Source organism: Sminthopsis crassicaudata, chromosome 2, assembly GCF_048593235.1.
Source record: "Sminthopsis crassicaudata isolate SCR6 chromosome 2, ASM4859323v1, whole genome shotgun sequence".
In the NCBI taxonomy this organism is placed as follows: Eukaryota; Metazoa; Chordata; class Mammalia; order Dasyuromorphia; family Dasyuridae; genus Sminthopsis; species Sminthopsis crassicaudata.
Window position 1 is genome coordinate 205,989,563 of NC_133618.1, and position 14,485 is coordinate 206,004,047.

The following is a 14,485-nucleotide window of genomic DNA, read 5'->3' on the forward strand; positions in this document are numbered from 1 at the left end:
ACCCTAATTTCTTACAAATCAAGAATGCAGAAAGAGATATAGATTGGGAATGAATCCAAGCTCTGCTACTTACTATATATGTGATATTACACAAGTTACTTAACCCCATGGGTCTCAGTTTTTTCACCTGTAAAATAAAAAACTGGACTAGATGACCTCTCAGTTTCCACTTGGCTTCACTGGTTTCTCATCAATGCTGTACTAGAGTCCATAAAATGTTTTTATCTCTATATAGCCTTTCTGTGCATAGCAGATGTAGTTTCTTTATGGAGAATCTTGTGACAACTTGAATAAAAATTGCCCAGGATCAGAAGACCAAAATCTATTTGCATAGATGGAAGGAATATTTAAGACTGAGTTCATTAATTTATTGAAGTATTACAGTATAAGAAAAGGCCCTGGTTGTAAGTATAGTTGAATTCTACAGGGAACTAAGAGGATTGAACTCTTTTTAATGAAAACATTTTCAAGTACTATAACCTAAAGGCTGATATGTTCTCTTTGGTTACTTTCCAGAAACTTTATTCCCAAGCTTTATTTTAGATTCCTATTTTGGGACTGCTTTTGGCAAAAAAAAAAAAAAAAAAAAAATTCAAAGGTACCCACTTAGTTTATAATAAAAAATAAAAACCTTAAGGCAAATTAAAACAATATCTATTTATATATATATTTTTTTTTTCTGGAGATGTATTATGTACAAGACATTATGATAGAATGCAGAAGCATATGGTCCTTGACAGGAATGATGGAAAATATATATATTCATACAAACAATAATATAATAAAATGTTTACTATGCAAAATATATTACAAATGTTATATGGGTCTGAATAGAGAGGAATTATGGCAATATACTGATGTAGAAAGAGCACTGGATTTGGAGTCACAGGATTTTATGTCAGAAGACCTGGGTTTGGATCTTGGTTTTGCTATTTACTACTTGTCTGATTTGCTTGGTTGTGCCCATCAGCATTTCTGAGTCCGTTTTTTCAACTGTGAGATGAGGCAGTTGGATAGAATGATCATCAAATCCCTCTAAGATCCTATAATCACATGGCTAGGTTTTCCATAATCTTTGGACTTAATAACTTGAAGCAGCATATTTACTCTTTTGTATTCTTTAACATGTGGGCATATGAAGTAATAGCATCTCTTGTCAATTGACAACACTTTTATTTTTGATTCCCTGGAGGTTTCTACATACTTTTACCAAGTGACATAAGAAATGAAACCAAGAAAATTGGCTCAATTATGTAGGCTTGCATTGGAAGCACTTTATCCCATTATTTGTTTTAATTCAGAGTATGTCGTCAGGTGATGTACACATTTATCATTGTCTTACTTTGTACTCTGGGAAGCCTCTGCCTTTAGAAATCATCTAAGAAAGAAGCATCATGATGCCATACTTCAATAAGGGGAAGTAAGTGTGAAACAATAATAGTTCATGCATTCTAAAGTTTCAGTTTTTTTAGGCACATTCATCCCCACCTTGAAATGATGACTGATTCTTGAACAGAAAAAAGTAAGAATATTACCATATCTTGGTTTAATACTATAACAAATGGTGAGATTGCTAGAAGAAATATGTACTGCATAATGATAAGGGCAGTATCACTAAGGGAACTCTATACCTCAGATTGTGCAATCATTCTGCTCCTGTTTAGTGGATTTTTCTTTAAATTTTGTCCAGAACACTGGTTGAAATACCCACCTTTTGTATCAAAACAGAAATTTGACCTCTTATTTTTAGGTACATTATGAACTTTGAAAACAGAAAATTCTCTGCTCAACTGGCAAAATTACTCAAATAAAATTTGTAATGAATTCTTCATATACCAAACTTAATGTAGTTGCCTGACTCTATTTTACTGACTGATAACTACTGGGATTTTGTTATATCTTGGGAAAAACTTCATCATGGGAATGTTTAAAGATTCACTGACATTTGGTAATTATAATCTTCCACCTCCTACAGCACTCATTTCAGGATAACTATCTTACAAATCACTATCATCACCAACACAACTTCCTTTTAAGATGTGCCAAGATTCAGAACTTATTTCTTATCCATCTTTTGCATACTCCTTCCAGTGGCAACTTGGGCTCCTCTTCCAGTTGCCTTGGTCAAGAAACTATACACCTTGTATGGCCACCAGAATGGCTCAGGTGTCATTAAGAGAGGTCAAGTGGACAAAACACTATTTGTTGAGAAACCTTATGATGTTCCATGGAGTTTTAAGATAATTTCAAAAGTCAATGTCTTTTTAAATAAAAAGGATATATGCTGTCCTTTTCATGCTTTCTCCGGAAAAGAGTTTACGTAAAGTTTTTAAGGTGAGAAAAATTTCAAGCTGGACAAAACATGTTCTTAGCCATTCCCATTGTAAATCATGGATACAACCTTTTCACTTGATTGAGTCACAATAAGAACTTAATCACAATATAGCAAAAACTGTTTAAGCATCACAAGAGGTGGTACAAGCAATTAAAATCTTGGAATTATCTCTAAGAAGGACAAAGGATCATGAACAACATGATTATTTATACCAGACAGATGACAGGAATGGGAGGAAATTAAAAATTGTTGCATTATTTACTCATACATAGCTAGGATTGTGGAAATTTTTACTGTGAGAGATTCTGCAACAAATGGAAGAATTCCAAAGAGTCTTCCCTTGTCCATCAAAGACTTAGCATAACTGACTCCATTTTGTTTTATGCCTCTATTTTGTGATTGAAATGAACTGAGTAAGTTGTTTTGCATTTGGGATCATTTTCTTACCTTAAATTAGCCTTGTTGTCCTCATTTGGTCTTGTAAAGAAGATACCCTCCTTCCTATTTTATAGATTAAGCAACTGATTCTGAAAAAGGTTCTGATTTAACTGGGATTTTATTGTTAGTGGCACAGGCAGAAATGGAACCCATATTTTTAGATTATATAGGGCCACAACATAGCTTTTTCATTTCTTTCTGTTATTTGCTTGCATTTTGTTTTCCTTCTTAGATTTTTTTCCCTTATTCATATGATTTTTCTTGGGCAGCAAAATAACTCTATAAATATGTATTCATATATTGGATTTAATATGTTTTAATATATTTAACATGTATTGGACTACCTGCCATCTAGGGGATGGGGTGGGGAGAAGGAGAGAAAAAATTTGAACAGAAGGTTTTGCAAGGGTCAGTGTTGAAAAATTACCCATGCATGGGGCAGCTGGTTGGTGTAGTGGATAGAGCACCAGCCCTGAAATCAGGAAGACCTGAGTTCAAATCTGGTCTCAGACACTTAACACTTCCTGGCTGTGTGGCCCTGGGCAAGTCACTTAACCCCAATTGCCTCAGCAAAAAGAAAAATTACCCATCCATATGTTTTGTAAATAAAAAGCTTTAATTAAAAAAAAAAAAAAAAAAGAATTATATAGCTCCAAAAGATTCCAAATAGGAGAAAAAAGAGGGACCTTTGAGGCAATTAGTTGTCCATGTAGATAGAGCAATGGACCTGGAGTCATTGACATCTGAGTTTAAATTTGAATTTATGCCTCTGACCATCTGGTCATGTGACATAAGTAGTAGCACTCTAAATCCAGTTTTATTATTATTTTTTACTAAGTCAGGCTGCTTCCCAATTCCCTTTTCTTCTCTTTTCAGTCCTTCTTCATATTTAATTGATAGGATTTAGTCTCTTAACAGATTCTTTATTTAACCTGTTTGTTGTGGGAATGCCAAAAGCCCAAAAGTGGAATAAGTACCAAGACTCTGTGCTAACATTTAGAGATTTCTTAGGCTTCAAAGTGTCACTGAAGGTCAAGGTCAGAGAATTTTCCGAAGCTTTTGTACTTTGTACACTCATGATGGATCATGAGAGTCTGGCACTGTGGCAATGAGTGCTTTTCAAACACAAATACACACTTCATTACCCCTACCACCCCCAATGTGATTTCCATTCTAAGGTCCAGGAAACTAGATTTAGAATGGGTGATGACTTTTCTTTTCCTTGGAGATAATATCTCTGAAGTTTTTTATAGTTGACAAAAGAATCTTGCATTAGAAAATTCTGGGTTCTAGTCTTTACTGTGTCACTGATGAACAGGATAACTTATGGCAGAAACAGTGATAACTCACACTTATAGATTGCTTTATGATTTACAAAGTCCTTGCCCCATTAATGCTCTTTGGGTAGGCAATCTGAAGAACTGGAAATGAAATGGAATAAAATTGGAAATCGAGCAATTTAACTATATATTGATGGTCAGCAGTCTCCCCTCCCACTTCTTGTCCATCTTCCTCTATCTTCAGAAAGTGTTATCATTGCCCAGGACTAACGAAGAGGAGACACACTAGCACATTGGAATACACATTGGATTTGAAGTTAGAAGATCAAATCTTGGCTTCATCTCCCAGCTCTGAGTAATTTTCACTGGCTGTCTTCCATCCTTACTCTTCCTCGTCTCTACCTGCTGATCTCAAGTCTCAGCTAAAGCCCTCCATATACAAGAAGCTTTTCTGAATCTTCTTTAATGCTAGCACCTTCCCTTTGAGGTTATCTCCAATTTATCCTTTATATATATCTTATTTGTACATAGTTATCTTCCCTATTAAAACTGTAAAGTCCTTGAGAACAGGGACTGTTTTTGCTTTCCTCTGTATCCCCATATTTTGTCAGAGTGCTCGATACATGGTTGGTGCTTAATAAAGTTTGTTGACTAACCAGCTGGTTTTGTAGTTTTAGAGAGGATTGAGCCACAATGATATTATCAGGCTCCATGACATCCTTGGTCCTGGCGATGTGCTGAATTCTCATATAAGTATTTTTGTTGTTTGATTCATCAGTGCCTGCTCTTCCCTAGAAGGGATAAGTTACTGTGGGCTTGAAATAGTCAGGATCTGGGCAGAGGAGAACAGACTTTTTATTGTTGAATTTCTAGGAAGAACTTTGTCATTGATTGGAATGTAAAGGCTCTAACCTTTTCCCCTACCCTTCCTTCCAGCATAATTATTGAATCAGCTACTGGTCAGTTAACTTGCCCTTTGAGACTTTTGCCATCATTTGACCAAAGGAGGCTCTTCCAGAAATATGTGCTCATAAAATTTATGTGCAAGTATTTTGAATATGGATTGTAGTCATATCCTGGAACACCATAAGTTGTTGTTAAAAACCTGATGTCTTGGCCTTTTCCTGTTTGTGTTGTTCTTATCTGTCTTTCTGTTGAGTTCCCAGTGGGTTACTGGCATATAAGTAGTGATTAAGAGTTCTTTCTGTTCAGAGGGGCAGCATATTTTCACAGAGGGGTTTGCTCATTACTTGTAATGTATTCGTGACTTTGTTTTTCAAAAAACTAACAGAATCTCCACTCATATTCCCCAAAGGATCTTTGTTCAAAAATGTTTGTACTATTGCTGCAAAAGTAATGGTGTGACATGTAAAATGTATGGGATTACCTGTCTTCGGAGGGAGGGAGTGGAGGGAGGGAGGGAGGGGATAATTTGAAAAAATGAATAAAAAAAAAAAGTAATGGTGTGATATCTCTCTCTTTTTGAAGCACACGTGGAAAATGAAGAACAGTATACACAAGCTCTGGAGAAATTTGGTGGCAATTGTGTGTGCAGAGATGATCCAGATTTAGGAAGTGCATTCCTGAAATTTTCAGTGTTTACGAAGGAACTAACCGCTCTTTTCAAGAACCTGGTAAGAGTTGTGCATGTGGCCTTCTATAAGTTAAGTTGTGACAATCTTTTAATTATTTTAACTGGAAAGTGAGTTCAGTAAAAGTATCAATTTCATGCATCATAAAATTCAGTTGAGTGATTTATACTTGGTCCATAAAATAATTATATTTTATGAAAACATTGGACTATCTTAGAAAACCAACAGAATATCTAAGATACTAGAATGTAGTAAAATTTTAATTTTCATTATGTTTGTAATAATAGGGGTAGGTGGTGTAGTGGATAGAGCACTGCACCTGGAGTCTAGAATACAGATATTTAACGATTTTTGACTTACGCATGTCACTTAATCAACTGCTGTCTGCCTCAGTTTCTTTATATGTAAAAAGCTCCCACTTCCTAGAATTGTTGTGAGAATTAAATAAGATAACATTTGTTAAGCACTGTGCAAAACTTAAAGCAATGTAGAAATGAAAAATTTAAAGCAATATAGAAATGCTAATTGTTCTCATTCATTAGCTTAGATTCTGGAGAATAGGTGACTTTAGGACAATGTGTTTTGTTCTGTTGAAGGCTCTGTAACATCCTTGGCTTTTAATTCAATAATTTCTAATGGTAGAGATTCTTTCCTTGGGAAGGATTTCTAGATAGTCCTTTTCATTTTTAATATCAGATTTTTAAAAATTTTTGGTCCAGACCTGTAATTTCATCAGTGTAGGTAGTAACATAAAAATGTCTTCCACTGATACAGATCAGCCGCTCATCTGTAATTTATAATCTGAGAAAATGGCTTGAGGACCTGAGAGGTTATAAGACTTGCTTGTGTTCACCCAGTTGGTATGTGTTAGAACCAGAAGCAGAACCCAATCCTTCCTGAATGAACAATCAGTAAACTGTCATGCTGCCTTTCTTTAATAAATACATTAGAATTTTAGAGTGTCCTGGGTCACCTGCAATTAAAGCTATGAAAATGTAAAGAGCTTTTGCAGCTCCAGATGTAGGGACTAGAGAAGCAATGCCTTCCTCACTCTTTTTTACTTGAAACATGTAAAATATGAAAAATAGGCTGGGCATGGTGGCACACACCTGCAGCCCCTCCTGCTGCTGGGGAAGACTGAGCCTTATAAGAGCACTTGAGCTTTGGAATGAGGAGCTGTGGTGCAGCCAAAACCAATTGGGCATCTGTATTTTCTGGCACTATTATGCTGAGCCTTGAGGTGGGGATTTGAAGTTGAGGGAGAAACAGTAGACTGCTTGAGAAGTGTTGAACTGGCCCAAGTTGAAAGCAAAAAAGTTAAAGCTTTTATAATAGTCAGTTTTAGGAACAGACTGCAAGTGCTTGATGACTTCCGGCCTGAGAGAAAGAAAAACCCAGGCTCCAAAAATAAAGTACAATATAGAAAAATATACAAAAAACTAAGTTTTATAGTCTTTAAAGTTTGCAAAACTCTTTGCTTTATCTAGCAATTGGTACAATGGAAAAAACAATGGCTCTGGTTTTAGAAAGTCTGGGTTCAAATTTTACCATTCCTTTGGCAATAAATCAAAGCTCTCTTGGTTTCAGTTTCCTCATCTGTAAAATGATAGATGAAATCTGTAAAAATTGGATGAAGTGGTCTTTATGATTTCTTCCAGCTCTGATTGAGTGAACTTGAGATCCTAAGATATCCTTTGATGCTACTGGGGAAATGGGATCTCATTGAACTTTCTCTCTACAAGTTTATTTTGCAGTCTATTCACATTATATATTTCCCATCCATATACTCCCACAAATCCTCTATTGACTATCTACCCATCATATTTGTAGACCTTGATGCTACCCAACTGTTATTCCTCCCTCACTGTGAGATATAATTATAATAAAATCTACACAGATGTGCTAGGTTTATCTTGTCTTGAAGCAAAAATAAGCTTCCTCTGAAATCTGCCCTTTTGTTATTTACTATTCTTATAGCTCTGTAGTCACTGGAGAAGGGTAAAATATTACATTGCTCATTAAGAACTAGGATGGGTGTTGTGTTCCACAGTGTACGTTAGTTTGTACATCTTCCCCACCATTCTTTTTTCCTGCTTGCTTCTGCCAGACTTTGCCTAGAAAGGTCAAAAATGACCAGGTCAGGCACTTATTAATGTGTTCTGTGTCCTTCTTTCATCTGTTGCTACAAACAACAGGCTCTTTTTCATTTATTTTATCAGGATGCTTGGACCAAGGGAATAAATAACTCTTCATTCTTGGACTGATGATAGTGGTTTACAAGTCTCCACTCAAAAGGGCACAAGAGAGGGAACATAATGTATTTTTAGTTAAGAATGAGAAAGGGGAAAAAAACAGAGGCTGCCCAGCTATTGATTCATTGCAAGAGTTGAGACCAGGGCCTCATTTGATTTCTTTTTCTGCCCCTGCTTCTCTGTTTTTTGAGCAGAAATAATCTTCCACCTTATAAGAAGAGTGTTGAGATTAGTGCCCCAAATTTCTTTTTCTTTCTTTCAAAGAATACAAAAAAATCTCCCTTAAGTTATTTTTGGATAGTACTACTAAAATTTGTGCCATGTGTGCCATGTTAGATTCTTAAAAGCTACCAAGTTGGAGAAGCTTTCACAATATGACTTTAGAAGCTGACTATATGTCTGTGGTTTCAGAACTAGGTTACATAAGTTTGGGGAAACCTTAGCAACAAAGGGATGACTATTTATAAAAGGCTTTAGCAATCCATAAAAATTATCTAATGAAGTAAAGAGGACTACAGTTTCTTTTAGTGGAGGAATATTGCCCATCCTCCCATGATCTCTCTCCCACCCCCAGAACTCCTGGCAGGTCAGTTTGGGCACATACTAGCAAGTCACTTAACTCCTCTAGGCCCAAGTATTATCATCTATAAAATGGAAATAGCAGTAGTTTCAATAGATACTTATAAAAGAATATTAGGAGGAAATTGCTTTGTAACTTTGGTAGAGCAGTGGAAAATTTGAGTTGTCGTTGTTAATAGAATTTTGCTTAGCTGTTGCTGTTTGCCATTTTTTAATACCCTGGGTGATGATAATATGTCTGGACAGAGTTGATATGTCAGTTATTAATACTATTGAGGATAATGAGCTGGTTTAAAAAAAAAAAAAAAAAAGGTGGGGGGAGAGAGAAGAGAAGAGAACCCATAAAAATAGTAATAGTATTGTTGGGTTTTTGTTGAGAAAAAAAGAATCTAGAACTTGAAAGGAATCCACAAAAACTGAAAGGAGACTTATAAATTCAAGTTAATCTTGCTTTTGTTTTTATTATTCTCACTGCCTACTCCTTTAGTCTTTTTCTTATCTTAGTTCTTTCACCTTTTCTATTGATAGAATAAGTTTGGAAAACTCACTATCATTTTAGAAAAGATGACTGGAAAATAGAAAAGTAATTTGAATATTAAAAAATTCTTGCATGGTACTACTGTAAAGTCTCAAGTTGTTTTTGTTTTTGTTGTTATTTTTTTGTTTTGTTTTGTTTTTGCTGAGGCAATTGGGGTTAAGTGACTTGCCCAGGATCATACTGTGTTAAGTGTCTGAGGCTAGATTTGAACTCAGGTCCTCCTGACTTCAGGGCTGGTGCTCTATCCACTGCACCAATTAGCTGCCCCTAAGGTTTTTTAAAAGAGATATTAAACACTACTTTCAGAATTAGAAATTTGTGAAGCATGGGTAGTAACATTATGCTGTGGTAATCTCTTGCCTTAGAGTTAATAATACTAATTATTATAATAATACTAATACTAATCAGCACTCTAGGTTCTTGATGGGATGTTAAATGGCCTTGGAAAGATGTTTCTTTTCTATAGATCATGTTATATGCATTAGTAGCAATGCTGAACTTCAAGTTCCAGTATGACTCTTCCTTGTGGAGATGGAAATGAAAGCAGTTAGCTTAAAAAGAACACTAGATCTGAAGTTAAAAGTTGTTAATTTGAATACCACCTTTGCTGGTCACTTCCCATTTTTGGACCTCAATTTCCTTACTTGTAAAATGAGCAAATTCAAAATCTCTGAAATTCCCTTTAGCTCCTGTTGTTTGTGGGAATTTCTATGTATATTTATTTCTCTGGTGACAAATGCTTAATAATGAACCACCTTGAGGACTGAGAAAGCATTTTGGTATTTTATAGCACCTTAGATTCAACATTATAGAAACAAGTTTTCCTTATTCTCAGAATTTAGAACTGGAAGAAACCTCAGTGGACATTCAGTCCAACTTCTATCATTGTACTTTAGTTCCAGTAGCTGTATGATTTTGAAGAAGTCATTGGGCATTTAGTTTATGTGATAGAATTCATAATTTACCTGCCTGGAAGTAGAAGTTAAACAGGATAATCCCTCAAAGTTCTTAGTTCTGTAATTTCTTAATCCTTTCTTGCTTCCTTCCTTCCTTGCTTGCTTGCTTCCTTCCTTTCTTCCTTTTCTTCCTTTCTTACTAAAGCTTTTTATTTTTAAAACATATGCACGGATAATTTTTCAACATTGATCCTTGTAAAACTTTGTGTTCCAAATTTCCCCCCTTCCCCTCAACCACCAAATAGCAAGTAATCTAATATATGCTAAACATGTTAAAATATGTGTTAAATCCAATATATGTATACATATTTATACAGTTATCTTGCTGAACAAGAAAAATCAGATTAAAAAGGAAAAAAAAAAGGAAAAAAAATGCTAGCAAACAACAACAAAAAGAGTGAAAATGCTGTGTTGTGATTCACACTCAGTTCCCATAGTCATCTTTCTAGGTATAAATGGCTCTCATCATCACAAGATCATTGGAACTGGCCTGAATCACTTCATTGTTAAAAAGAGCCATGTCCCTCAGAATTGATCATATAATCTTCTTGTTGTCGTGTACAATGATCTGGTTCTGCTCATTTCACTTAGCATCAATTCATGTAAGTCTCTCCAGGCCTCTCTAATACCGTCCTGCTGATCATTTCTTATAGAACAGTAATATTCATATACCATAATTTATTCGGCCATTCTCTAACTGATGGGCATCCATTCAGTTTCCATTCTAGCCACTACGAAAAAGGCTGCCACAAACATTTTTTGCACGTACAGGTTCCTTTCCCTCCTTTAAGATCTCTTTGGGATATAATCCCAGTGAAAACAGTGTTGCATCAAAGGGTATGCAAAGTTTGATAGCCTTTTGGACGTAGTTCAAAATTGCTTTCCAGCATGGTTGGATCAGTATAATTTCTTTCAAAGAAGGTAGAACATTAACTGTGTTCTGAAGGTAATAAGGGCTAAGAAGGGATTGAGAATTGGGAATTATGTTTGATGGGGTTTTTTTCTACCCTGACTTTGCTGCTTTCTCCCCCAATTTGCTCTCCTATTTTCAGCAATTAATAGAATATGAATCGATGAATGAAAAAACATGTGTTATGTGTTTATTATTTATATTCCAGGAACTATGCTAAATATAGGGATGCAAATAAAAGTGACAGTCCCTATTTTCAATGTGCTTACATGCTAATGTTAAAGTGTTGTTTGGTTATTCAGACTTATCTTGATTCTTTGTTTCCTTATATGGAGCTTTCTTAGCAAAGGTGTTAGAGAGGATTGCCATTTACTTTTTCTGTGGTTGGATTAAGGCAAATGGAGGTTAAGGGACTTGCTCAGGGTCACATAACTGATAAGTGGGTCTGGATTTGAACTCAGGTCTTCCTGATTCCAAGTCCTGTGCTCTCTTCTCTGAGCCATCTAGCTATTTAAACATTCTTTCAGGGGGAGACGACACACATAGGGGATTGGTGGCCAGGGAACATATTTTGAATTGTGAGATTGCAAGGAATGGTGGGGTGGAACAACAGGATGGTCAGTTCACTTATTTTTTTCTTTAGTAAGTTCGATAAAGTAAAAGTAGATAGTGTTGGTTTGTTTACAATCCCCAAAGCAATAGGTGGGAGGGTTGATAGGCAAAGAAAAAGACAAAGTAAACAATCAAATCAAATCAAATTATTTAAAGCTGAATGAACAAGAAAGCTGACTTTTAAAAATATATATGAGAATATTTCATAAGATTCTTAGGCTTCCTAAGAAGTGGTAAGATTGTGTGAAATGCAGTAGAGGGGAACAATAGTCTGTGTCTGTATGTGGCACATTAGAAGAAGACCTAGATAAAAGGCATAGTCAGCTAGATATAAAAGGCCCTATCATAAACAAATTCTTAAAATTTGAAAGGAGATATAACCTTTTATAACTATGGATAAGAAGGGGAGAGTTCTTGTCTTGATCAAAACAAGTATGGAGAAGATCACAGAACTTAATGGAAATTTTTGATTACATAAATTTGAAAATTTTATATATAGATAAAATCAGTTAATTTAGATTTTAATGAGAAACCATTAATTGGGGGAAATGTTTATAGCCTAATTCTAATAATCTCTATCAGATTTATTGTCCAAGATATGACAAATTTATACAAAACATTAAGAATAAGAGCAATTTCCCTTTTAAATAAATGGCCAAAGGAGCTGAGTGGGCAGTTTTCAAAGGAAGAAATCTAAGTTCTTAACAGCTATGTGGAAATGCTCCATATTGCTCAAACAAGGGAAATGCAAACTAAAATAACTCTGGGATTCTAAATCATATGAATCAGATTGGAAAATGATACCTTCCCCTCCAAAAAAAAAAAAAAAAAAGTTGAGAGCCTGTGGAAGACAGGAGCTGCATGCTATTTTGATGTTGGGGGATCTAAGTGGTCCAACTATTTTGAAAAGTAATTTGGAACTTTATCTAAAGTATTACTGAGCTACACACACCTCTTTGAGCCAGTGGTACATTACTAAGATATGTCCCGTGTGTGAAATTGTTTTTCCTTATTATTTTCTTTTACATTTGTTTATTTAATATTTTCATGGGAGGTGGGGGGGGTGAGACTGAATAAAGGAATAGTGATAATTATAAAAGAAAAGAGATCATCAATGAATTATTTTTTAAAAATAAACATAAAAGAGTAAAAGGAAGTTCAAAAGGAGACAGTTAAAGCATAGTTAGAACTACTAAGTTAAATTTGGATTCATCTTATTTAAAAGGAAAAAAACTTGTACATAGTAGGGGGAAAATAAAGTAAACATCACAGTTCACAATTTCCTAAACATTTCTTCTTTTTGTTTTTTCTTTGTATATTGAAATGTTTAATGTTTATTAATTCTTAATTTAAAAAAAAAACACAAGGTTATGTTTAAAGAAACTGAAGCGAAAGGTTCATCTTTAAGTCTGGAGCTGCTAAGATGTTATAAATTGTCACCTAGCAGGTCAGTCTAGCGGTCCAGATATTCTCCATGATTCATATTCTCATGTTCTCTAGACCTAAAGAGTCTAGAAGAGGATGCAAGAGCAGGAACAGCATAAATAATCAGGATGAATATTTGCTTTATAAGGTGGATTAGGGAGTTAAAGTTTTACTAATGGGAAGATGTCTTCACCTTATAAATCTTAAGGAATAATAGTAAATATAAATAGTAAAATAAATAGTCTGTTAGGGAAGAAAGTTAAATTTGTGGCATCCGAGTTTCTATCCTGTTGTCATCCCTGTGGAATCAGACTGCCTCCCATAGATAAGGAAAGAAAGCTAATCAACAAGCATTTATTAAGTATAATAACTAAAGCCAAGTGCATTGTGCTTGGTAGTAAGATTACAGAGAAAAAAGTAACAGTATATTCCTTCAAGGAACTTACATTCTCTCTCTCTCTCTCTCTCTCTCTCTCTCTCTCTCTCTCTCTCTCTCTCTCTCTCTCTCTCTCTCTCTCTGTATGTATGTATGTATGTATGTATGTATGTAAAAATATGTTCACAGGTAAGTGAATATAGATAGAATATGTACAAAATCAGTGTGGTGATTTGGGGATGGAATACTGACAACTATTTCTGTCTAGAAATCAGTGTGAGGTGATGGAAGAATCTTTTTTTTCCTTTTGGATATGGATATGTATGGTTAAGCAAGCTTCCCCCCCCTGTTTTTTTTTTTTTTTTTGTTGTTGTTGTTGTTTTTTTTTTAACCAACATCTAGGGTATCATCTGTTCTCAAAGCCTTGATTACTGTGTTTGGCACACATTTTCTTTGTCTCCATTTTTTTTTCACAGTAATTAAAGGACTTATAGCTTTATCCATATGAGTATTCCTTTCACCAATGCAAATAATGATTCTTCTGTGCCTCAGAAGACGGTCTATATATTATATGACTAAAATAGTACATCACTTAATAGCAATATTTCAGGTAATAAGGCTTTCTGAAAATTTATCCTTGCATGATAGAAATACAACTCATGAATGGGCCATACTTGAAGTCTTTCCAATCGGTAGAATTTTCCAGAACTGGAGCTCACTGACATAACTTTCAAAAGCCCAGTTTTACTTCTATATCACAAAGAAAGCATTGTAATAGGATTGAAATGGATATTCCATTCTTATAGAGCTATCTACATGTCTCAATCTATAAGTGAAAAAGTATAATATACCAACTAATTAATGAAAAGATATGAAAGAATTGTGAAGATTCACTGGAAAATTTATCAAATAGATGGAATATTAGGTTGACTCATAAAGTATATTATTTTTATTAGGTATATTAAGTATATATTAGGTATTCTTTTGTCAATGGCTGAAATTATCTTTAGCAATTCTGTCAATTTTATTTAGCATAATGCAGTACAGAAGATCGAGAATGTAATAGTGTTTACTTTCCTTGAATTGCAAGTAAAAATTCTATTGACTAGCAAACATATTTCTTTAGGGTACTATAATATGAATGTTCTATGTTTTTTTTTTTTTGCCAATGAGATTGTGTCTATGGCATGTT

At 34.6% G+C, this 14,485-nt stretch overlaps 1 protein-coding gene across 2 annotated transcripts in view; it reads left to right on the forward strand.

Annotated features, from left to right (window-relative positions):
- ASAP2 (ArfGAP with SH3 domain, ankyrin repeat and PH domain 2) overlaps window positions 1–14,485 on the forward strand; it is a 261,971-nt gene that overhangs the window by 110,972 nt on the left and 136,514 nt on the right. For both annotated transcript variants that reach the window (XM_074288099.1, XM_074288098.1), the window contains exon 3: window positions 5,542–5,687. In XM_074288099.1, coding sequence (XP_074144200.1) covers window positions 5,542–5,687 — 146 coding nt within the window. The remainder of the gene's footprint in view (window positions 1–5,541; window positions 5,688–14,485) is intronic.